This window comes from Peromyscus californicus, unplaced genomic scaffold (genome assembly GCF_007827085.1).
Source record: "Peromyscus californicus insignis strain IS unplaced genomic scaffold, ASM782708v3 Scaffold_9__1_contigs__length_137607984, whole genome shotgun sequence".
Lineage (NCBI taxonomy): Eukaryota > Metazoa > Chordata > Mammalia > Rodentia > Cricetidae > Peromyscus > Peromyscus californicus.
In genome coordinates, this window is record NW_026294617.1 from 61624193 (window position 1) to 61646216 (window position 22024).

The 22024-nt window shown below is 40.0% G+C and overlaps 2 protein-coding genes and 1 long non-coding RNA gene across 5 annotated transcripts in view; 1 reads left to right on the top strand and 2 right to left on the bottom strand.

The window, feature by feature from the left end:
- Gucy1b1 (guanylate cyclase 1 soluble subunit beta 1) overlaps positions 1 to 239 on the bottom strand; it is a 45192-nt gene extending 44953 nt beyond the window's left edge. Inside the window, exon 1 of the mRNA XM_052731402.1 lies at positions 125 to 239. Within this exon, the coding sequence (XP_052587362.1) occupies positions 125 to 127 (3 nt within the window). The 5' untranslated portion in view covers positions 128 to 239. The remainder of the gene's footprint in view (positions 1 to 124) is intronic.
- On the top strand, positions 182 to 10931 carry LOC128106086 (uncharacterized). The gene is made up of 2 exons (XR_008216593.1): positions 182 to 292; positions 8209 to 10931. It is a non-coding gene; the product is annotated as an uncharacterized LOC128106086 (long non-coding RNA).
- Gucy1a1 (guanylate cyclase 1 soluble subunit alpha 1) overlaps positions 9485 to 22024 on the bottom strand; it is a 55813-nt gene continuing 43273 nt past the window's right edge. For all 3 annotated transcript variants that reach the window (XM_052731401.1, XM_052731399.1, XM_052731400.1), the window contains 3 exons: positions 19678 to 19821; positions 14579 to 14733; positions 9485 to 11886 (listed from right to left, as the gene is read on the bottom strand). In XM_052731401.1, the coding sequence (XP_052587361.1) occupies positions 11682 to 11886; positions 14579 to 14733; positions 19678 to 19821 (504 nt within the window). In that variant the 3' untranslated portion in view covers positions 9485 to 11681. The remainder of the gene's footprint in view (positions 11887 to 14578; positions 14734 to 19677; positions 19822 to 22024) is intronic.

Genomic DNA, 22024 nt, shown 5'->3' on the forward strand with positions numbered 1-22024 from the left:
GTTCCTCGCAGCCTTCCTCTCTGTGGCCCCTGGTCCTGCTCCCGCAGCGCAGTCTGCTCTCCAGTCAGTTAAGGTCCACCTAGCCCAGGTGTGAGATTCCCCCGACCATCCTGACAGCACTCACCATGGTGTCTGCGCTCGGAGCCCGAGAGACAGCCTCGGCGCAAGGGTGCCGCGGAAGAGACCCAGACAGCGACTACAGCGGTGGCGACAGCGCACCCAGACCAGCACAGAGCTGCAGCTAGAGCATCAGGCTGAGCCAGCCCTGATTGCCACCTCTTCCCAGCCAATGGTGAGTAGAGCCACGGGAGGCCGGTCGCTGTTGCTTCCCATATATCAACCAATCGGAGACAGAGGAGGGAATTCAGATGTGCTCAGAGCTACTGGGCTCCAGTCTTTTCCCGCCCTAGTTTGGTTACAAGTTCTTCCTTTGAGGCCTTAAGGAAGATGGAGCAGAGTCAGCTGCACTCATCCAAGTAGTAGATGGGGGCGTTGTGGTCCTAGTACAGTGTTCTAATCCAGAAGTCTGCTCTTTGGCTTTGTGTGTGTGTGTGTGTGTGTGTGTGTGTGTGTGTGTGTGTGTGTGTGTGTGTGTCCTCATGCTTTTTGTAGTTATGCAGATAAACATTTCCTCTGTGGCTTTACTTCACACCAGCTGGCAAACTTACAGCTAATCCTACAGAACTAAGCACATTTTTACTTTTAGCCAATAATTAAATGTACAAACCAAGGATGTTCTGCAATATGTAAGAGGTTTAACAAGTGTATTAGACTTTTTGTCACTGAGACAAAATACCTGGCATTAACCAGCTGAATTCTTTTGGGCCCCCAGTTTCAGTGGTTCATTGTCCTTGGCTACCATTGCTTTGAGGCTTGTGGGGAGGCACAGCTCCATGTTGACTAAGTAAGCGGCAGAGGCTGCTCAGTTCATGACAGAGACACACGGGTAGGCCTGGGAGAAGCTAAAGTTCCCAAGGACACACACGTGGTCTACTTCCTCCACTAGTCTCAAACTCCTAAAACTTCGGGAAGTTTTTTAAACTAATGCTAATACCTGAGAACTAAGCTTCCAGTGTCTGAGCTTCTTGGGGGATACTTCATGTGGGAACATAACTGTGAGCAGAATGTTAAACCATTTCTGTCCTTTCATGAACATCACAGGACACATTGTATTCCAACCCAGCAGTTAAGATTCCAGAAAGTTTAACTCTCTAGAATTGTCCCATATTCCTGTTCTCAAAAATAATATGAAGGGAAATGGGCTGGTACAACTATGTGGGCATTTAATTAGTCTTCCAGTCTACCGTCTAACATGCAGATGAGTTATTTAATTGTGGAAACCTTATTAGGCACAAGGAGCAAGAGTAGAGCAATTTGTGGATTTGAGGCGGCTGTTGTGGGTGCATGGTTTTCAGTCAGCACGGGGAAAGGCCCAAGAGCAGCCATCAGTCTCGGGTAGACCTGAGAACCTTGGTTGGCAATTAAATCTGTGGGAATCACCTCAATTTGGAGATGGGAAATGTCAAACCAAGAACATTCCACTGCCACCAGCGCCCTAACACAGGCTTAAGAATAGGTGATAAGGAAAAGAGACAACCAAAAGGACATCAGGCAACCCAAACGCTTCCATCAAGGATGCTATGACTGAACAAGTGAGTCTTTCCAACAATGGAACATCCAACTGTGTACAGCTATTTAAATATGAAACCATCTTTGAACTTTGAAAACTGCACATTCTACAACTAACTATGAAAAGGCATGAGGAAGATCCGATACCCAGTGATAAAGGCAGGGTAAACAAAAGCCGGGAATGAAATCATTCTCAATTAGTACCTGATTATATAGAGTGGGGAGCAGCATGAGTCAGATGAGCATGGCTGCCACACACACCATACAAACGCAATCTGCCGGGAGAAGCTTTAGAAAGCACTGACGGCATTATGGTCTGATGACTGGAGGGCCCAAACACTCAGCTTTTCTGTTGTGTGCCAGGTTCTTCCAGATCGAAACAGTCCTCCCAGGAGAGAAGGGGAGGCTCATGGGACTCTGAAGGCAAGTAAAACTGACTGAGAAAGCAGGGAAGATTGAAGAAGGCCCAGCCATAGCTTTACTGAAACAATAAATGATACAAGAGGAGCCCAATCTGACCAGGTCACCTATCTATGTAAAATATCCCTCCGATTTACTGTGACTCTTTAAAACTTTTCTTAAGGTGCAAATATTATCTTGAAATTTAAACTTTCTGTTTTGATATTAATGGTCATATAGAGTACTAATTCTAATCTTAGGCTTCATGTAGCTTCCTGTACATGATTTCAGGCTTTTTTATTATTATATCACTGCCTGAATTCCTTGGATATTAAGCATTCTCCCTGTGAGAAACATTCATGAAGGAGAATGATATTCATAGGATTCCTGTTCTTTGGCCCAACTATGAACCTCTCTAAACCTCAGTTTCCTCTTCTAAACATAGGACAATCCAGGGTATTTAATGTAACAATATTTTTAAAGAACATATAGCACTTGACATGTGGTAAACTCATCAAATATGAGCTTTATAATCCATTTAAGCAATATGAGTCTTAAAAATACACATAGTTATTGTTCACACAGGCTACATTTGAGTTAAAACAACTTGCTTAAATCTCATACCAGTATTATAGAGTGTCTATAAGCCAGATTCCTAGTCCCTTCCTTTATTCTCACTTGAGTTCAACGGATAATTGTCAGTCAACAGAATAAAATGGCCTCAGAAGTGTGTTATTACATTAATTCATGTGAAATAAAAATAGTCCCATTCTGGGTTCTGTCTTAATTCATTATCTTTCAAGTTAAATGCATTCAGTACATGGAACTGCTCTTACTTCTTTTTTCTTTGGAATTGATTACTTTCAGTTTTTATTCTTCCCAAAAGACTACCTGAAATGTCCATAAATAATACATCTTTAAGAGCAGAGTTACTCTTTAGGCATACTCCTGTGATCAGTGGTTTCTTCCATCTGAATCAAGGTAGAACTAACTTCAGGGAAGTAAGGAGTTTCTCATGTAGAAAAATGGCATAGCTGACAGAAATGAGTTGGGCAATACTGAGCCAGCACATAGTATGGGAGACAGAATAAAGCTTTCTATCCTGACAAAATGTCCACATCCTCATTTCCACAGCCCTTGGCAGGTCATTTGATTAAGAGGAAGGCGTGAAAGCAGGGCTTGTAAAATGAGGCAAGAGTTTGCACAAGATAAGAGTGGCTGAGCTCTCTCTTCCCTGTGTGTGAGAGATCCATGAACAAGCAGGTGTATTCATTACTTTTCTGTTGCTGTGACAAATATTATAATCAAGACAATTTATAGAAGTAAGAATTTATATGATTGATTGCAGTGAGAGTTCATAAGGGCCGGGGAGGCGTGACAGGAGGCAGCTGGACCAAGAAGCAGACAAATCAATCATAAACTTGCAGCAGGAAGAGTGACCTGAAAATGGGGCAAGGCTGTAAACTCAGCACAAACCTGCCCCCCGTGATGTATTTCCTCCAGCAAGAATACACTACATTATAACCTTCCCAGTCAGTGCCACCAATCAGGGAACCAATTGTTCACAAATGTGAGCCTACGGTGGATATCTCTTAAACCAGCAACACATAGGGTCAGGAAGAGGGCCCTCACCAAGAACTGAACTTGCCAGCATGGTCTTGGACTTCCAGCCTTAAGACTAGTGAGAAATAGGGTGTCTATAGATTATATGATTTTGTAGCTGCAGTCTAAGCTGGCGAAGACCAGGGTCCAGATTATATTTAAACTAAATCTGTCAATAGCAGCAGAAATTCTCCATACATGATTCTATGGTTATATTAAATTCTTGGTCTCTTGTTGGTCTTCTTGTGTTTTCCTGAGGAAAGGACCACACCAATAGAAGCTTGAGTCTACCACAGGCCATTTTTGTCATAGAGAAACAAAGTTTATTTTATTTTATTTTTAAAGTTTGTGTGTCTCTCCAGGATAATCAGAGAAGTTTTTGGTTTCTCCATGATAGTTCTACATGGCAATAGACAGAAACCAGCAGTGGCTAACTTAAACATAAAGAAACCCAAATAAAATATAACAACAACTAGAAATTATTAGCATTATTAGGTAGCTTACAAAATCATCTGGTAGACTGAAAAGACAGTGAGAGAAGCATAAACTGGATATAAATTCTACTTCTCTCAATGAAAATTGTCATAAAAATTAAAAAAAATCAGGTCAACGTGCTGTGTGGATTACAATAGGGAGTGACATTTTATGAGGAGACAGCAATATTTAATAGTTACTTTTTGACTTGGGAACTTAATAAAAAGATCTGTCTTTGTGACAGTAGGTGGATTATAGAGTCTAAAGGCTTTCTCCACCATCTTCTCAAAGCTGGAGAAACATCTTTTATCAGCATCAAAATCACTTGTCTGTTTCCTTAGAACTCATTATTTTTCTCATTACATGTGAACATTAAGAATATAGGAAAATACCTCATCCAGAATTGAGAATTAAGTTTGAACAAACACCAATAATGAAGTGAAAGGTTGGGAGAAAGGGGGCAGTCATGTGTAAGGAGTCTTTTCTAGGACAGGAAATCACCTGGGGAGACAAGGCACGTTTCCAAGATAAACCTGTGAATGAAAATGAGAATTGCCACTTGTTCTGTGTGACACTGAAAGTTTAACAGATTACATAAACATGTATAAATGCAGAAAATGAGCAATCAATTGCCTTTTCTAGATGCCGCTGCTATTATTCCTCTTCAAGTCTACAACTCAGCAATTAGCTAAGCACAGACTCTTTGCCTTTATCCCAGAGTAGCTCTACGGGTCTGGTATGGCATTGGGAGGCATATTGATCTCCTCTACTCTAGCCTCCACATATTGACCTTTGATAATCTTTATCATAACATACAGAGTCTGTGAGCGGGTAAGCAAGATAGAAAGCATCTAAGGAGGCCTGATGTCCCATGCCCCACTTAATACACTCATGCTCTAAGAAGGAGGGATATACTGAAATGGTTTCTGGGCAATACACACAGTTATGGAAATATCAACAGCCAACATGCTTGTCATCCAGTAGGTGAGTGCTCCTCCATGGTAAGAGACACTGAAATGGACTCCTGAGATCTAGAACTGATTTTATAAGCTCCTTTAGAATTTGATTTAAAAGGCAGACTTCTGTGAGCCACTCAGGTTTTCATTATGAGGTAGGTAATGGGTTTTAGGAATTGGTTGCTTTAACAGCCATACCTCTTCTGGCAATGACTTCCAAGCAAACGGATCAAATGTAAGGTAACTGTCTAATTTTCATGTAATGTTCTGTCCTTCACACTCCTGTCTTCCTCTCACTCGACATCAATAATGAAAAGTGAATATCATCCAATACACAGGGAGCTTTTGGTGAGATTCTCTTAGTTCCCTAGGTATGCTGGATCAGCTACAAGAAGATTCTACAGAGTATTTCCAGTTCTTGCATATGAGAGCCTCTTAAAGTGTGCTTGGTCACACTCCCATTCTGTATGCCAAATTCCTCCTGAAAAGAAGTTACTCTCAGTGTGCATTTAGGTAGGTGAGGCAGCCAGACTTCAAGAGCTGGTTGTCTAAAAGCAGGTTTGTTCTCCATTAAGCAGATGGAAGGGGAGGAAGGAAACCCCACAGTCCCTTCTTAAGTCATGCTGAAGCCAATGATAGGTGACAACCCTGTTTACATCTGTTAGAAAGAAATGTGTCCCTGCTTTTGCAAAGAGATAGCATTTTTTTCTGTGTGCCTCTTCAGAGATGCCCTTCCCCCCTCATTGTAAACAACTCAAGTGAATTGGAAGGAGGATACATTTTGCTCTTCACTTGGGTGTGTGTCTTCTTTCCCTGGAGCTAATGGATTCCATGCTGTGTGAAATAAGTGCACCAACTGACAGACACAAACCAGAGAGCATATAAGTTGTTTGCCTGATTTGAAAAGAAAGAACTTCTGTCTCTCTGTGTGGAGGTATAATGTTTAATATTGTATTGTATGAACATGTATGCATATATGTGAATTGTATGTGTGTATTATATATGTATATAAGTAAGACAGTATGTATATATGTATGTATATTATCTTGACTGCAGCTGGACCTAATCTGAACAAAGCCCATCAGTCTCACGATAAGGTGGACCACTGAAATAATGGGAAGTACAAAGTGTAGAACAATGTCTGGCAAAGAGTAAGCTTTCAATAAATACTTATGATGCAGACTGTATAGATCACCCTAATCATTCTCATTTCCTCCTATCATTTTACACAGTAAAGGTGGTGATTTCACTTAGTCCGAGCTTGTAGAATGTGAACAGAAAGGAAGTGTGATAACTTCAGGAATTAAGAGGGATGTTAAATACCCGATGAACAGCAATCAGCCTAGATTTTCCTCCTGCTGATTAAGATAGTCTGTAGTAGACAATATACCATGCTGCTCTGGTAAAGATGCTTTTGACCAAGTGGAATGGTCAATAGATTTAGACCATGTGTAGTTTGGTTTACCTCAAAATGATTCATGTTTTGGACACTTGGTCCTCAGTGTGGTGATGTGAGAGGTGATGGTACTCTTAAGAGGTAGAGACAAGTGGGAGATCCTTAGGGCTTGGGGATAAAGCCTTTGGAAGACAAAGGGTGCCCTTATTGAACTTGTAGCTGATTCTTAGAAAGAGTTGTTTTCAAAAGAGAAATCTTAGGGATTGGAGAGCTAAATTACCTGGGTTCAATTCCTATGAAGGTCATGTCATAGCTGCTCACAACCACTTGTAACTCCAGTCCCACAGAATCTGACACCCTTCTCTGCCCTCCCTAGGCATCAGGCACATATATGGTGTACAGACATAAATGCAGACAAAATACATAAAATTTTACAAAGATCTTCCTAACTTTTGTGTGTCCTCTTGTTCCTAAAAACATTCCATGTTCATCATGAGGCCGAAACACAGTTGGCATTGTGTTCTTTGATCTTCAGCTTTAAACTGAGCTAACTAACTTTTTCTCTTCGTTGTGTCCTCCTTGGTTGTGATGATGACAGGAACCAAGTCTTGGAACAGTTACTTTAAGTGTACCTGGAAATATAGAGGTAATTTAGAGACTGGGATTGGTGAATAAAAGAATTTGGAGGAACAGGTTAGTAGAAGCCTAGAATGTTATATACAGAGCATTCTACAAGAGTATGGTGGGGGTGTGTGAATGATGACTAGGGAAAAGATGGAACATCTTAGAGACTCATCAAGTGATCATGACAGAGTAATGACAGAAATATAGACAAGAAAGGAGAAATTGTGAGGTCTCAGATTCTGCTAGACACAGATACCTCTTGTACACTTGCAACTCAAATGAACTAGCAAAGGTGGCTGACATGTCTGGTTTCTTCTCACAGTGGGCAGCTTCAACATAAACGTTTCTCTCTGTATTGGCCCAAGGATTTGGGACCAATAGTTTGCAAAATTAGTAACAATGTACTGTATACTTGGGAATTGTGGGAAGCTGTTGTGAATAAACACTGCCTGGAACACTGCCTTAGTCACTGGCAATTACTACAATGTTTATATTATATTATATTAATAAAATATTTATAAAGGTGCAGGATCCACAACCACTGTCACCATAACTGTTCTGTGAGCTTCATTTTTTCTTCTTCTACCATGTGGATTGCCCAGCACATTGTTCTGCTCAGTTTCTATTACAGTGAAGTTTTTTGCTTTGTTTTGTTTTAGTTTATTCTGAAGTTACCTCATAATTCTTTCTACCATAGAGAAGGGCTTGGCAGCATTTCAGAGTAAACAAACATCTTAGCAGACTTTTTAGGACTTGGGCACCATGCAGACATTTTCTGCTAAGCAATTTTCTTCAAACTCCGTGAGATTCGCTTACAATTTCTTTTTCTGGCATCATGTGTTTAAAAAAATTTGAAAGCTTGAAAACACTTCTCTCTGCGGTCTTTTTAAGGAATATCTTAGATTAAGTCTTACATCTGCCATTTAAATTTTGCCTTGATTTTAACTGCTATATTTAAAACTAACACAGTAACACATCATGAAAGTAACTTAATTATGATGGCAACAAATCTGCCCTGATAATGGAAGAAATGTGGTTTTGAGATGATCACATTTTCCCTTTTACTGAAGTTTTCAAATTAAAAAAAAAATCTGTCCATTTATGAAGATTTTTCTATTTTTCTTACAGGAACATCAAATTTGAAGAACTGGACATGAACAAGTAAGTAAAGATTTAAACAGAAGTTATGTGGGCCATGTGGACTGCTCACATAGATGTGCATGTGGCTAGGAAATACAAAGATTAATAACATGCACAGTATTTGAAGTGGTCTCAGATCAAAACATCAAATGAGTCACATCATTGGTGTAATAAAAGAAACATTTAAAGGGAACACCACCATCACAAAACCAGATGCTGACTTTCTAAGAGAAGAAAACTAGATACAACAAAGACTACAAGGGACTGATTGCTTCTACGGCAAGTATGATTCTTCCCCACCTCTCTAAAAGACACAAAGACTTTCCAGGACTAGAAAAGCCTCCCAGCCAAAGGCTGTACGTTATGTTCTGACACTATAAATCATGGTTGGAAGTGACTTGTTGGTATTTTTTTTTTCATAATAAAGTGAGCTAAAGTCTCCCCAATTGTTTGCTTGTACCTGGTCCAGTGGATTGTCCTTCCCCTCATCTCTGCCCAGTAGTTTCTGTTTGGGGGAAGATTAACTGCCTTGGCAGCCCTCACAGGTACCATGTATTGGTCCCTCCACCGTTTAATTCTCTATGTCACTGTCCAACTCCCATAAAGGGTGTTATCACCAAAGGGTGTGAATAGTTGAAGTTAAATCTGTTTCACAGTTCACTGAAAAGTAGGACGTTGCAGTAGTTTAAAGCTGTGTGACTGTTCCCTGAAGGCCTGTGTGTTAAAGGTTTCTTTCCCAGCTTGGCACTCTTGGCAGGTGGTGACAATGTCAACAGATGGGGCCTAGTGGGAGATCTGTTAGCAACTGAAGGCATGCCTGAGAGGGCAGTGATTCCCTTTCCTTTCCCCTTTTTACTCTGTGTCACTTCCCAGCTGTGGCACAAGCACTTGGTTCCAACCCTGGGATTGAACAGACGTTATCACACTTGCAAGCAGCACTTCATTGACTCAGTTATTTTGTTCATTCTTCTGGCAAAATCCCCAAGGAATAACATGAACTGTTTTTCACTAAGATAGAAGCAACCGTTCAAGCAGTCACCTGTGCACACGAACATTCCTTGTCATTCACGCGTTTCCTGAAACAGTCTTTGAAAAACATACATCGTCTCTCATCCACATTCTTTAAGGCTCAGCATGCCCCTTGTCTCATGGTTCTAACACTGTTGCAGAGGCAGAAGGCAATGGCTTTTCTTTTTCTATAGTTAATGGCTCCACCTCACAAGCAGGTCTAGGGAACCTCTAAGAGAGAGTTGCTTCAGGAAAATAATTTTTGATAATATTTTTATTTAGATAAATGCCAAAATAATAGAAAAGTTACAGGAACCATACATGGAGCTTCCGTACATCTTTTACTTGGATTATATACAGTAAATCCCTCCATTTGCTCCAGGTGTACACAGGTGGCCGAGGTGAGAGGGATCGTATATCATATACACATGAGAGATCCACGGAGTTTCTTCCCACCGCTTGGGCTGGAACTCAGGACAGCATACATGCTAGGTGGTTGCTCTGCCGCTGAGCTCTATCTCCATCCCTAAAAGGCAGTGTGGAATTCTAATTAATGTACAAGCTTCTGAATCAGATTATTACTAACATAGCAACTTCCTAAATACACAGGTGATGAGAACAATGTCCTGTTTGATGCTTCTAATTGCCTGTAATTCCTATTACTTTCCTTGTAATGAATTTTAATTCCAGAAAGAAGAAATGAGTGAGTGTTTAATAAGACACTACCAACCTTTAAAGAATTCCACTGGAGTGTTTTAGTCGTACCCCTGGGAAACTAGAGCTAGGCAAGTGATGACAATTACTCCCGATGCCTGGAGACTAGTGGAGGTAGTAAAGGACTTTTAAACTGATTTTCTTTTCAAATCCTTTCATAAAAAGTCAGAACATCGATAGTTCCGCTAATACCGGTTCAAAAACCCAACTGTGCATCTGTTTTAAAGTCATATCCTTTTACCAAATTGAACACTGGGACTTAACACTGGGGAGAATATAAACTGACATCATTAGCAATAAAATCCAAGCTCCGTGGTGATGGAGTCACTCAGGAACAGAGCACTTGCCTAGCATTCACAAGCTCTGTGTTCAATCCCCAGAATCACACATCCATGTGCAATGAGAGGGGAAGAAAGGGGGCTGGAGAGGAAGGCATGGGAGGCACAAGAAATGAGTTCAGACTCCAGAAAAACGTATATAAATTCCCAAACCGAAACCACAGTAAGGTTTTCTCCATCGGTGTTCATGCTTTCTTTAGAAAATGCTATTAAGATATTTTAACTAGAATAAAAACTTCACAGATACACACCAAATAATACAAAACTTGATTCTTAACACATACTCTAAAATGGTCAGCAGAAATACTTAAGAAGCTATCAAAAAAGATTAAAATGAGTTCCATTTTCTACTTCTGAGCTAAAACAAATTTTCCCCTTGGGTTTCATGGCTCAACATGGCAGTAGAGGGTCATTTGGACATGTGTGTGTGAGAACACTTTACCACTGTGCTCTACTGCAGGCTCTCTGTATGCAAACATTGCTTTAATTGAATTAGAATATTATATTTTAACTCAGGCTGTAAGTCTTTTTATTCTGAAATGTTTGCTGTTAGTATGTTTTACATGGATTAATAGGAAGTAAATTTTCATTATTAAGTACAACAGGCTTTATTACATATAGAGTCAAAACAAAAAGGCGTTTGTTTTATGATATATTGGGTTACGGAGAATATTTTTAATGTCAAACATGAAAATATTCTTTAATAATTGCAGAACTATTTTATACTACATTTTAATCTAATGTCTAATTGCTTATTTTCTAAAAAAAAAGAAAGAAAGAAAGAAAGAAGGGGGGAAGAAAAGAAAAGAAAACAAAGAAACGGGGAAAGAAAAGAAAAGAAAACAAATACGCAAACACACACACACATACACAAAGATACAGCTGAAAAGTAGGGGCGGGCCTATTGTGTTACATACGCTGCGGTTAAATGACGAAATCTAATCAGAGGCGGAGCTGAAAGCCCAGACTCTCTTACAGAATTAAACACTGTCATTTCTACTCAGAGACTTTAAAGGCGACACTATCACAAACACACTTTAATAACCACAGCGTTGCACTGGGCACAGGCTGCAGAAGAATCCATTGCTTTATACAGTTGAACTTGACTGCAATTGCCTGGGATATGTACAATGTGCTGGATTTTGAGTGCAGGTAGTGATTGTTCTAGAACAAAACCATGTCCCCAAAAGTCACTTTTGAGGTTTGTTTGTTTCTTAAATAGAAGAAAGTTGAAGAGTTGAAGTGAATACTTTTTTTTTTTGTCATGTTAAATGGGAGACAGAGGAGACTAGGACTTTGTCCCTGAACCTTTAACACTGCTTTTCATCTTCTGTAATCCTAAAGTCATTCCAGAGATTCTGCAAGTCCTCAGAGGAGTCAAACACATAAGCATGGGCCTCACTAATCTACTCCTGACGCTTTGCCTAAGAAGTTGGCGTTCCCATCTTCCTCATCTCTCTGCTGGAACCATGGTTTAGAACTAGGCCCTTGCTGTTGATAAGCATCCAGAAAATGGCAGATTCCGGGAATGTCACTAGGGAAGTTTGGTGGAAGCTCCTCCCTTGATCTCGGGGTGAATACAAAACCAGGGCAGTCTTTGAGTAACCTGAAAAAAAATTAAAATAAAATGAAAAGTTAATGCTGACAGAAACATTTGGCAATTCAGGACAAGAAGACAACAAAAATAAACAGATATTACTACAGTAGTCATATTAGGTGTGATTGACGAAAGGATTCCCATGAGTCAATAGACAGTCTCCCCCCCCCCCCCCCCGTCCCCCCGCAACACAAAAAATGCTACAAAGAATCAAAATAATAGAAATTCTGCTTACTTACACATTTGACTCACATTGAAAGGAAAGTTAATTATACAATATTGGGGATGATGTGACTTATATAATAATGAATTCATAAACATAAAATTATAATAGCAAACATCATTTTAATGTGATTGAAAAGGGTTTCCTAAGTTAAAAATGATAAATCATGGTCCATTCACTTGCAACTGAGATGAAAACATGGGCAAGAAGTTGTGAAAAAAAAGGTAAAATGATAAAAGTGATATGAAAATTACTTTTTGAAATATTAGTGGATTTTTTAAAATTAGTTCCATAAAGGTAGGACTAAAGGGCTCTCTTGGGTGGGAGGGGCTTATTAGAGACAGGGCTTCATGCAGTCCGGTTTGACTTCCAACCTTGGACTTCTGAACCTCCTGACACCATCTTCTCAGCACTGGGATTACAGGCAGGCATGCACACCACTCTTCGTTTGTGCAGTGGTGGGGACTCACCCCAGGGCTTCAACATGCTCGGTAAGCTTGGTGTCAATGGAGGAAAGTCTCCAGCCCACAAAGGAGCTTCAGTAGCACATATTGGAACTCTACCTCCTGTTTGGTATCTATATGTATAAAGGAGCATAAATATAAGGGAACAGCAAGAGACTGACTTGGCGATAGGGAAGCTTTTATGTTTTTATAAGATTAAAGAGTACGATATTCTTGTGATCTGTAGGGATCTGGAACACTTTCTGTTACTTTAGGGTTTCCCTTAATGAGTTTATATATATATATATATATATATATATATATATATATATATATATATATATATATATATATTTAAGATAAAATAATAAAAGGTCTATGGACGTAGAATGGCTGTTTATTTTCTGGTTAAATGAGGACAGGTGATACCACAACACAGGAAACTATTGGCTCAGGTTACCAAATGCATGTGCTAGGATTGACCCTACAGCCTCATTCAACCTAGGTCAGCCCTTTACTGCCAAGCTATGTCTCTAGACCTCCTTCAACTTTGTCGTCCTTTTTTAAAATATTTATTTATTCATATTTTATGTGCATGGGTGTTTTGTCTCCATGTATGATACATTGTGTATGTGCCTGGTTCCCCTTGGGGCCAAAAGAGGGTGCTGGATCATCTGGAGTTACAAAAGGTAATAAGCTACCTTGTGGGTGCTAGTACTGAACCTGGAGTCCTCTGCATGAGCAGTAACTGCCCTTAACTGCTGAATCACCTCTCCAGACTCCTCCTTTATGTTTCCATTTTGAGACAGCGTCTAGTAAATTTCCCAGGCTAGCTTTGAACTCACTGTAGTTCAAACTAGCCTTGAACTTGATCTCATCCTGCTTCAGCCTCCTAATCAGCTGGTATTTGAGGCCTGTGCCATAGCTCACCACTCACACTAAAAGTTCCTTTTGATCTTGTCACTTGGCTTCTGCATTACAATGTCACCATTTGCTGTTGGTCCTCAAGAATACAGACTGGCAGGTTTCCTCTGCTGACCCTTTTGTCCCTATGGTTCTGAAGCAGGGGATTTACCCGTTGTTCTTGGTTGTAAAGAGTGACCCTCAAACCCTGGGAAATTTCCTGAATTACAGAGTTACTGTTTTTTGTTTTTGTTTTTGTTTTGTTGTTGTTTTAATGAACCCTTTGGGTCCCACCTGGTTTATGCTAATGAGATGGCTCAGAGTGGAGCCAGGATTCCAGAAACATCTTCCAGGTTAGTAGAGAGCTGGGGTAGCGGACTGGAAACTGTGTTTTATTAACCAAGACCCGTGAGACCGTCCATCCTCCCTCAATAAAGGAAGCAGGGAATGCAGTCATCAACCCTTGAAAGAGCAGAGCCTCCCGGTTATGACTCCACTGGTGTGGCAAGAGCCAGTAATATATCCGTCTGGATTACATGAGGAGAAGCACAGGAACTCTGCATTTGGACCCCAATCAGGCTTCACCCTATATGCCTTTTCATTTGGCTGATTCTGATTTGTATTCTTCACGAATAAGGCATCCTGGATTGCTCAGGCAATACTTACCTGAATCTGATTTAAGTCTAGAAGGCTAACTTGAAGGGGTTAGGGAAACCCTCATATTATCTGTCGGAAAGTGCTACAGTTCAAGCACTCCTAGGGTGTGATTGGTGTCTGATCTTAGTTTTTTTGAGCGCTGACTCCTATAAAATGTTGTAATTCTGTTAACTCTGGGTAGCTACTGCTGGAACTGTACTGCCCGATTCCAGTTGGTGTTAGAATACCCACTGGTATACTAAGAAGGTAAACAGACATTTTGAATGAAAAATTATGGAAGAAGATGTGATATCTGCTAAGAATTAATGCTAAAATTATCTCCCCAGGGCAGTGAAAGCCTTAAAGCACGTTAAAGTAAGAATTCTAAAAGTGATTTCATTTCATTTTCCTGTAAGATTTCCAATGCGAATAAAACAGGTGTGGGAGTCAGATAAAAAGGACAACCGCATCGAAGTGGAAACCATGCCATTAGTACCTGTATGTTGTGGGGCTGACATTGATTTTCCGTGGCACACTGCAGGACTCAAATTTGTTAGCCAGAGTGACGTTGTTTCCGAATAGGCAGTAGCGGGGCATTTTTACGCCAACAACTCCAGCAAACACTGACCCAGAATGCAGTCCAATTCGCATCTGAAAGCAAAACAGCAGTGTTCCAGGTCACTTCCCGCTTGTCAGGATTGTTTGACTGTCTTGTCTAGATGTGTCTAACCTCTGTGACTAACTCCATCACACTCTTATCTTCCAGCGAGTCACCTCTAAGGCTCATGCAAAGCTGCATTACCAGGGCAGAGTCAGCGGTAACACCTGGTAACTCTGCTCTTTGGGTGTTTGGTTTTATTTCACCTGTCTTTAACATCTGGAATAAACTTGTTCTCTGGCCTCTCAGGATCACTGCAGCAGAATAACAAAGAACCTGTGGACGTCTCACACAAAGCTGCTCTGTCCTTTAAATGAGAGAAAGACATCCTTTTTAGACTGTAGCAGGAAACTCTTGAAACAAGGACAGAGAAGGGCCACCTGTAGCTCCAGATACTCAGAAGGCTAAAGCAGGATGAACTCTGAATTCTGGAGTTTCAGCTCAGCTTGGGCAAGCTAGTCAGACTCTAATTTCAAAATAAAAAGCGATAGGATCTAAAACAAAACATTTTGCTTTACAGTAATTTTATGCCAAACACTAGTCCTTTATTTAAATGACTAGCAACTGAGGAAAAAGGAATTATAATATTGAAGTGGAAATGACAGAGGATAGAGAAAATTATAGAATGTCAGGGACCCAGATCCCTGTAGTTACAATCTATACAGTCTAGACTCAGGAACCTAAAATCCAAATCCAAATTCAAACAACATGAAACATAAGGCAATATCTAAATGGAAGACACAGCCTGGAATGGAACTTAGAAATTATGAATGGTCAGAGGAGCCTTTGGATGAAATGCTTTCTCTTTATTTTGAGCCCAAGTCTCACATAGTCCAGGCTGGCCATGAACTGGCTATATAGCAGAGGATAGTTTTGAATGATTCTCTTGCCTCCACCTCCAAATGCTGGAATTGGGATGAAATACTTTTAAATGGGCTACTCTAAAAGATGGAGGTCCTTGATGAAGTGAGAGGGTGCCCACATTCTTAACTGACTGCTACAAGCATGTAACAGATGGTAAGAATATCATATTATGCTCATCATTTTCATATTCTATATCTAGCTGGTCACTTGAAAAGTTTTATTAGCTATATATTCTCTAAAAAAAGGCCAAAGACTCGGTTATCTGATATATTGCTTGCAATTAAAGGACTCTGTATGTTTTATTTTTAAACATGCATTTATTCTTCAGGTGTGGTGGCTCCTGCCTTCAATGCCAACACTCTGGAGGTAGAGGCAGAGGCAGAGCAGAGGCAGGTAGAACTCTGTGATTTGAGACCAGTCTGATTTACATAGTGAGTGCCAGGACAACGAGGGCTATATAAAGAAATTCTGCCTCAAAAAAAAGTGTGATGGGAAGGGAGCATGGTACAGCAAGTTGTGGAGGTCAGAGCAGCTCTGTAGAGTGAGGTCTTGCCTCCTGCCTTTGCTGAGCAGAGACTTCACCAACCCTTCACAATGTCTTTACATATCTGCTGAGGCATCTTTCCAGCTCAAATTTTTCTTAATTTTACAGCTAACTTTGGGCATTTGCTAGAAATGTCCTAGAATCTTTCAAGACATCATAGCACCAATTATTCATCATTTTCAGACCAGAGCATTAGGAGAACAGCCTTCTGAAGATCTGCTTTCTATATCCTTGTTTCCCCCTGCTTATTTCTTCATCTATAAAACAGAGAGGTGCATGATTCTTAAAGCCAGAAGTCTACACTAAGAAGCAAAACTTAGCTGTCTGCTGTACCTAGGTTTTTTCATCTTTAGGATAGTATGGATTTGCACACCTCACAATTGTACAATTGAATCGGCCATAAATAGAACCTTAACACAACTGTGTTAAGGAGGAGGCTGTGTTCTCTTGGGCACAGTACCTTGCTCCAGGTTCTCTCTGTATATTGATATTAGGATTTTTTAAATGATAAGTTTACCATAACATTTTATTGTTTTAGTTCATAAATAATATGTAAGTGTATTCTCCTCACAGACATGGCCAGAGCCTCACATGTTCCTCCCACGTAGCTCTCCCTCTCTCCCCTTCCCCAGTTCTCAATCTTATATTTACCCCAAATTCAAGAACAAAAGTTAATCCATAACATAAGATGAGCAACATGTCTGAGTGGATTTCTTTCCATTGGGAAAAGTGAGTGAAATAATGAAAGGCAAAGAGAATTTTATCTCTCAGTAACTCTTTTTTTCCACTTTATTTTATTTTTCTTTATTAAGAAATTTTCTACCCACTCCTCATGCTATCCATAGACTCCCCCTCCTCCCTCCTCCCACCCCCCCAGCCAAGCCACCTCGCATCCCCACATGGGAGATCTCAGTAACTCTTGAAGGGAACCTTATAATAGGGAAGCCCTCAGTTGGAGGATTGTTTGGGCGTTCCCTATTTCATCTCCTGGGCGGCTAAGCAAGGAAGGTTCCTGATGGGGATTTTCCTCTTTCCTGACACATATTGACTTTCACTGTGAAGTCCAATCCTCAGTTCTCTACCCATAGTCCACTCACAGTTTTCCTGAGTGACTGAGGATGAATGAGGACAGCAGTGAGGAGGAGGGAGTTCATAGCTGATACCAACATGTGACTGCACTAGAGAACATTGCAGAGTTAGAAAGAAAAACAAACAAATTCAAAAACAAAGCAAAACAAAAACCACCAGGGAAATAGTTTTTACTTCTTCATGAGGAAACCAGATGAGAAGTAAGGGAAGTCTGATTGCTGCATCCAAGATTCCAAATCCAGACTCCTGGGGAACTGGGCCAGTCTTCAAATGTTGTCCCCCAAATTAAATGAGGTGATGTCTAAATCACAATGTGCATCCCTTCATACATACTGACATTTTTCTGTCTGCTAAAAACACTCCCCACTCAGCTCTGTTCAGTTCACTGTGACTCTCTAATTCCATCAAGTGTTTCACAGGACTGCCCATGAAGAGACAATGAAAGACCTATTTAATGTCTCACTTCACAGGTCACTAAGGTTAACCTGTTATTACCCTGGTAATTATCTTTAAGGCTAACTATAAATAATTCTCCAAGCCACAAAAATAAGAACAACGACATTGAGACAACTAACAAAACCCCTATAACCTCCTGATATGGATCTGACATACACAAATAATTCATGTGGCAATTGTGGCCTTATTGCCAATAATCTAGATATTTTTAATATTTATTGTGATGTTGTGAACTCTCTTACCAAAATATTAGAAAAAAAACACATGTTTCTTCTTTAAAAGTGCTAGTATAGAGACTAAATCTAACGTGCGATGCCATGAAGCTTTTAAATCACAGCTGCAAAGTATCCCATAGTCATCTGCTTCAGATTTGGGGTCTGTGCTCCCTCGCCTGAGCAGACAAGTGATTGCTCTGAACAATAGAATAGGTGGGAATACCTCTGTGGAAGGCTAAGTCCTAAAAGGCCATACAGCATCTACCAGTCATTCACAAGGATGTTTGCCACCATGGGAAAAATATGATTACTCTTAGCCCACCATGCTGGAGCATGTAGAATGTGAGTAGACAATAGCAGCCGATACCAGAATTTCTATCATCCTACCCAGCAGATGGGTAAAGCTGCTATTTTTGAATGGATCTTCCTGTTCACGCAGTACAACCCTAACTTTTCCATACATCCCCATCTACTTGGTTATTCTTAGCGAGAGTCCCAGATATTTTGCACCTAAAACTTGGCAGCCTTCTAATAACTTATTCAAACTCACGATGTACAAAATCAGTACACAACAAATGTCTGTGAATTTATACTAGTAAATGTTGGCAAGTATAGGATACAGCAATATATGAGTGAGCTGACAAATGAATTTGAAAATGTTGTGAAGGCTTAGACACATGGCTTCTCTAGGTGACAGAAGGCTAAGGCTAAACTTGTCTTTACTATAGCTTCACTTTCACGTTTTTCTTCTTTCTTGAAATTAGATACTGAAAGTTGAATGGATAGAATTCTGTTATTATTTTTAGGGTTCATCTCTGAAAAGTCATCAAGTAAAGAGTGTTAGGATTAAGTGGTAAATTTGCTATAAGACAACTCCTATGATCCATTCAGGTTTTATCTATTGAATCAACACCTGGCATTTTGTTTTTATTTTCTTTTTTGCAATAGGACATTATTCTGAATCTGTCTCCTCTAGAATTCTTACAATGTCACATGTCTAGAGAATACTGTTGGCTCCATAGTCAATATTCTTTCAGTTTTATATTTTTATTAAAACTTTATTATAAAGAACCTACAAAAAATATCCCAACCAGTGAAATTAACCATACCCAATGAACATCTAAACGAACTTCTATACAGTTAGAATAGCCTTTCCACAGCCAATTTTCTAAGATGATATCCTCTGCCATTGCTGAAAAACAAATACTTCATTTTCTAAACTACCTGGTGCTTTCTAGATGCTTATACTGGATGGATGCATTGGCTTTGGAAGGTCAACTTTCCACAGAGACTGTGTCCCTTGCACTTCCAATGGTGAGTACGGTTGTGGGAGCTTTGTGACCGTATGGCATGCTTAGCAGAGAGCCCAATTACCAGTCTCATATCTTGCAACAGTAGTGACACAAGAATTTCCATCTTGCTGGTTCAGTTTCCAGCAGGTTTCAGTCTGTCTTTCAGCAATGAGCATAAGAAGCAACTTTCTGCCTTGTATGGTTTTCTGCCAAAGCTGAAGTGATGTAGGTCTGGCATATGATACCAAACCACAGGCAAAGCACTGGTCTGCTGTAGATTTTAGGAGATTGAAAAACCAACTTGCAAATGGCATTTTCACTTATCTCAATGATCGTAAAGGCCGTGTGTAACAGCGTATGGTGATTTTTTCCCCCTCACCTAACAGATTTGAGAAGACGTTCCTCTTTAAAACCAAGCCCTGGTCGATGCACCAGGTTTTTGACAACCCACTAATACGCAACCTGTCACTGGCTTACCTTGATGGGTTCTCCGTGTGGAGACATGACCTCATTGGAGAGCTCCATCATCTTCAGGGCCATCAGTGCTATCTGGACAGCATGGGTGTCACTCTCCCTGTGCAATCCCCCTGCCACACAGTATGCATCCCCAATGGTTTCCACCTAGATAAAATACAATGTGTCCATTATAAATAAAAGCTCCAAAGGAACCTGCACAGCAGAATCATACCACAGAAACCTGAGTGCCCTGGCCCTGTGGAGAAGCTGAAACAATGTCAGAAGTTACTTTTCATTTCACAAAATGTTCAAGGTGCCGACCCCTGACCTCAGGAGAGTAAACTGAAAGACTCTATGTTCTCTGAAGACATTATCAGATGGTCTCTATTGTAGACTTACTACTAACCACACGTGATCTTTCCTAAAAAACAAACAAACAACAGCAAAAACTATATAAAATGGCTTTTATACAACAAATGGATTTGTTCTTTAGATTTTTTTAGATTTCATTTTTATTCATTATCATATATTTATTTGTGTATATGTGTGTTTGTAAGCCGTGGGGGCGGGGGCAGTGCCTACAGATGTTAGAAGAGGGCATTGGATTTCCCGGAGCTGGAGTTACAGGCTGTTATGAGATGCCCTGTGTGGGTGCTCAGAACTAAGCTCATGTCCTCTGGAAGTACAGAAAGAGTTCTTAATGTCTGAGGCATTTCTTCAGCTCATAGTTTGAAATTCTAGTAAATTTTGATAGTGGGATCAATTTCCCATCATAAAGCTACATTTCACATGAACTCACCCAATAATGTTATATGAATGCAATAAAAAAGTGTGATGTAAAACTGAGACTCTAGTAGCCATAAAAGCAAAAGAGACAGAGTTTTTCTTTTTAAAGGATTTCTGGGAATTTCAGCAATTATTAAGGGCCCTCGTGTATATTAACCACAAAGGATGGACAGAATCCAAATTGTCAAGATGGGGAGGAATAAAAACAATGGCGCTCACAAAGCTGTTGTTTAAATTTGAACTATGCTTAGCATCATTTTCATTGTTGTTTCCACAAACAACTTTGTCTATCTGTCTGTGAGTAGCTACAGAGAGCTAAGCGTTACTTTATCAATTTAAATGCATCTGTAATTCTTCTACTCCCAATGGTTGAACTTGTCCTGTCCTTACATTATGTTATTCTCATCTACAGAGTCCATTATGAATTATAAAAGTAAGATGAGAACAAAGGGAAGGAGGGACAAACATTATGAGCTACTTCAAATAATTTCTATCATCAATGGAAAAGCTACAGTAATACTTGGGATGCCTCCAGAGTAGCTCTGAACTTATCTTTGCTAAGGTATGACTCCCATCTTCTCATTGTACCTCTTTCTCATGTCACTGAAGTTCCATCATCACTCAACCACACTAAGCATAGTCTCTCTTATTCTCCATTTACCTAGAACAAACAGCAGATACCTGTTTGCTTATCATTCATGTCCTTAAAACATCATCTATTAGAAATGTCTGTGTTAAGCCTTGTGTAGAGCTAGGATCTTTTAGTATCTTCGGTTCTACTCCTTAATCAGCTCTATGTTCCTTCCCCCAGATTGGAATTTTATATATAACCACTCCTTCTTCTCCACCACCCTAGGATGTAAAGGTTCTGAATATGTCTGTTGGATTCCCTGCATCACCTGCACCCAGTAATGCATAAACATGCAACAATACCTTGCTTTTCCTCACTAATGGGATCATAAAAAACACCCATCTTAATGCAAAACACATCGTAGCATCCCAACACAACATTTAGGAGGAGCACTATTTCCCATTTGTACTGCCAGTTAGGTGCCTATTCCCTGTGCCGCTGTCACATTTTATGTCTACTAGAATAGTTAGGCATCCAACAGATCATATAGGAAGTGGATATTTGCTAGCTCTCCTCTCCTCCCTATGGTGACTGGGCCAAAAGTATTTATTGTCCACTCATGAAAGCAAATGCTGGATAATCAACAATATTATGCTAGGATAATAGCTTTCATAGTGCTAGTGCTAGAGGGTTCTCTGAAGGCTATTTGAGAAGAAAAGTAATAATTTTACCCAGCCGTGAGCTGCATTAATGGCATACCTGGCAAGATATAGACACTGATGGCATGGATGTTAAGGCAGTAACCAATCACATTAAGATGTTGGATTTAAGGCTCATTCCAAAAGACAGAACCTGTCCTTGATACTGTCAAGGGGACCAAAAACCTGTGGCTAGAGAGGTCATGGTTTGTTGGTGAAAACCTACTATTATCATGTGCTAAATGAATGTAGCATCAAAATCACTTGTAATGATATACTGCTATACCCACACATTAGTACATCTCTCAATCCT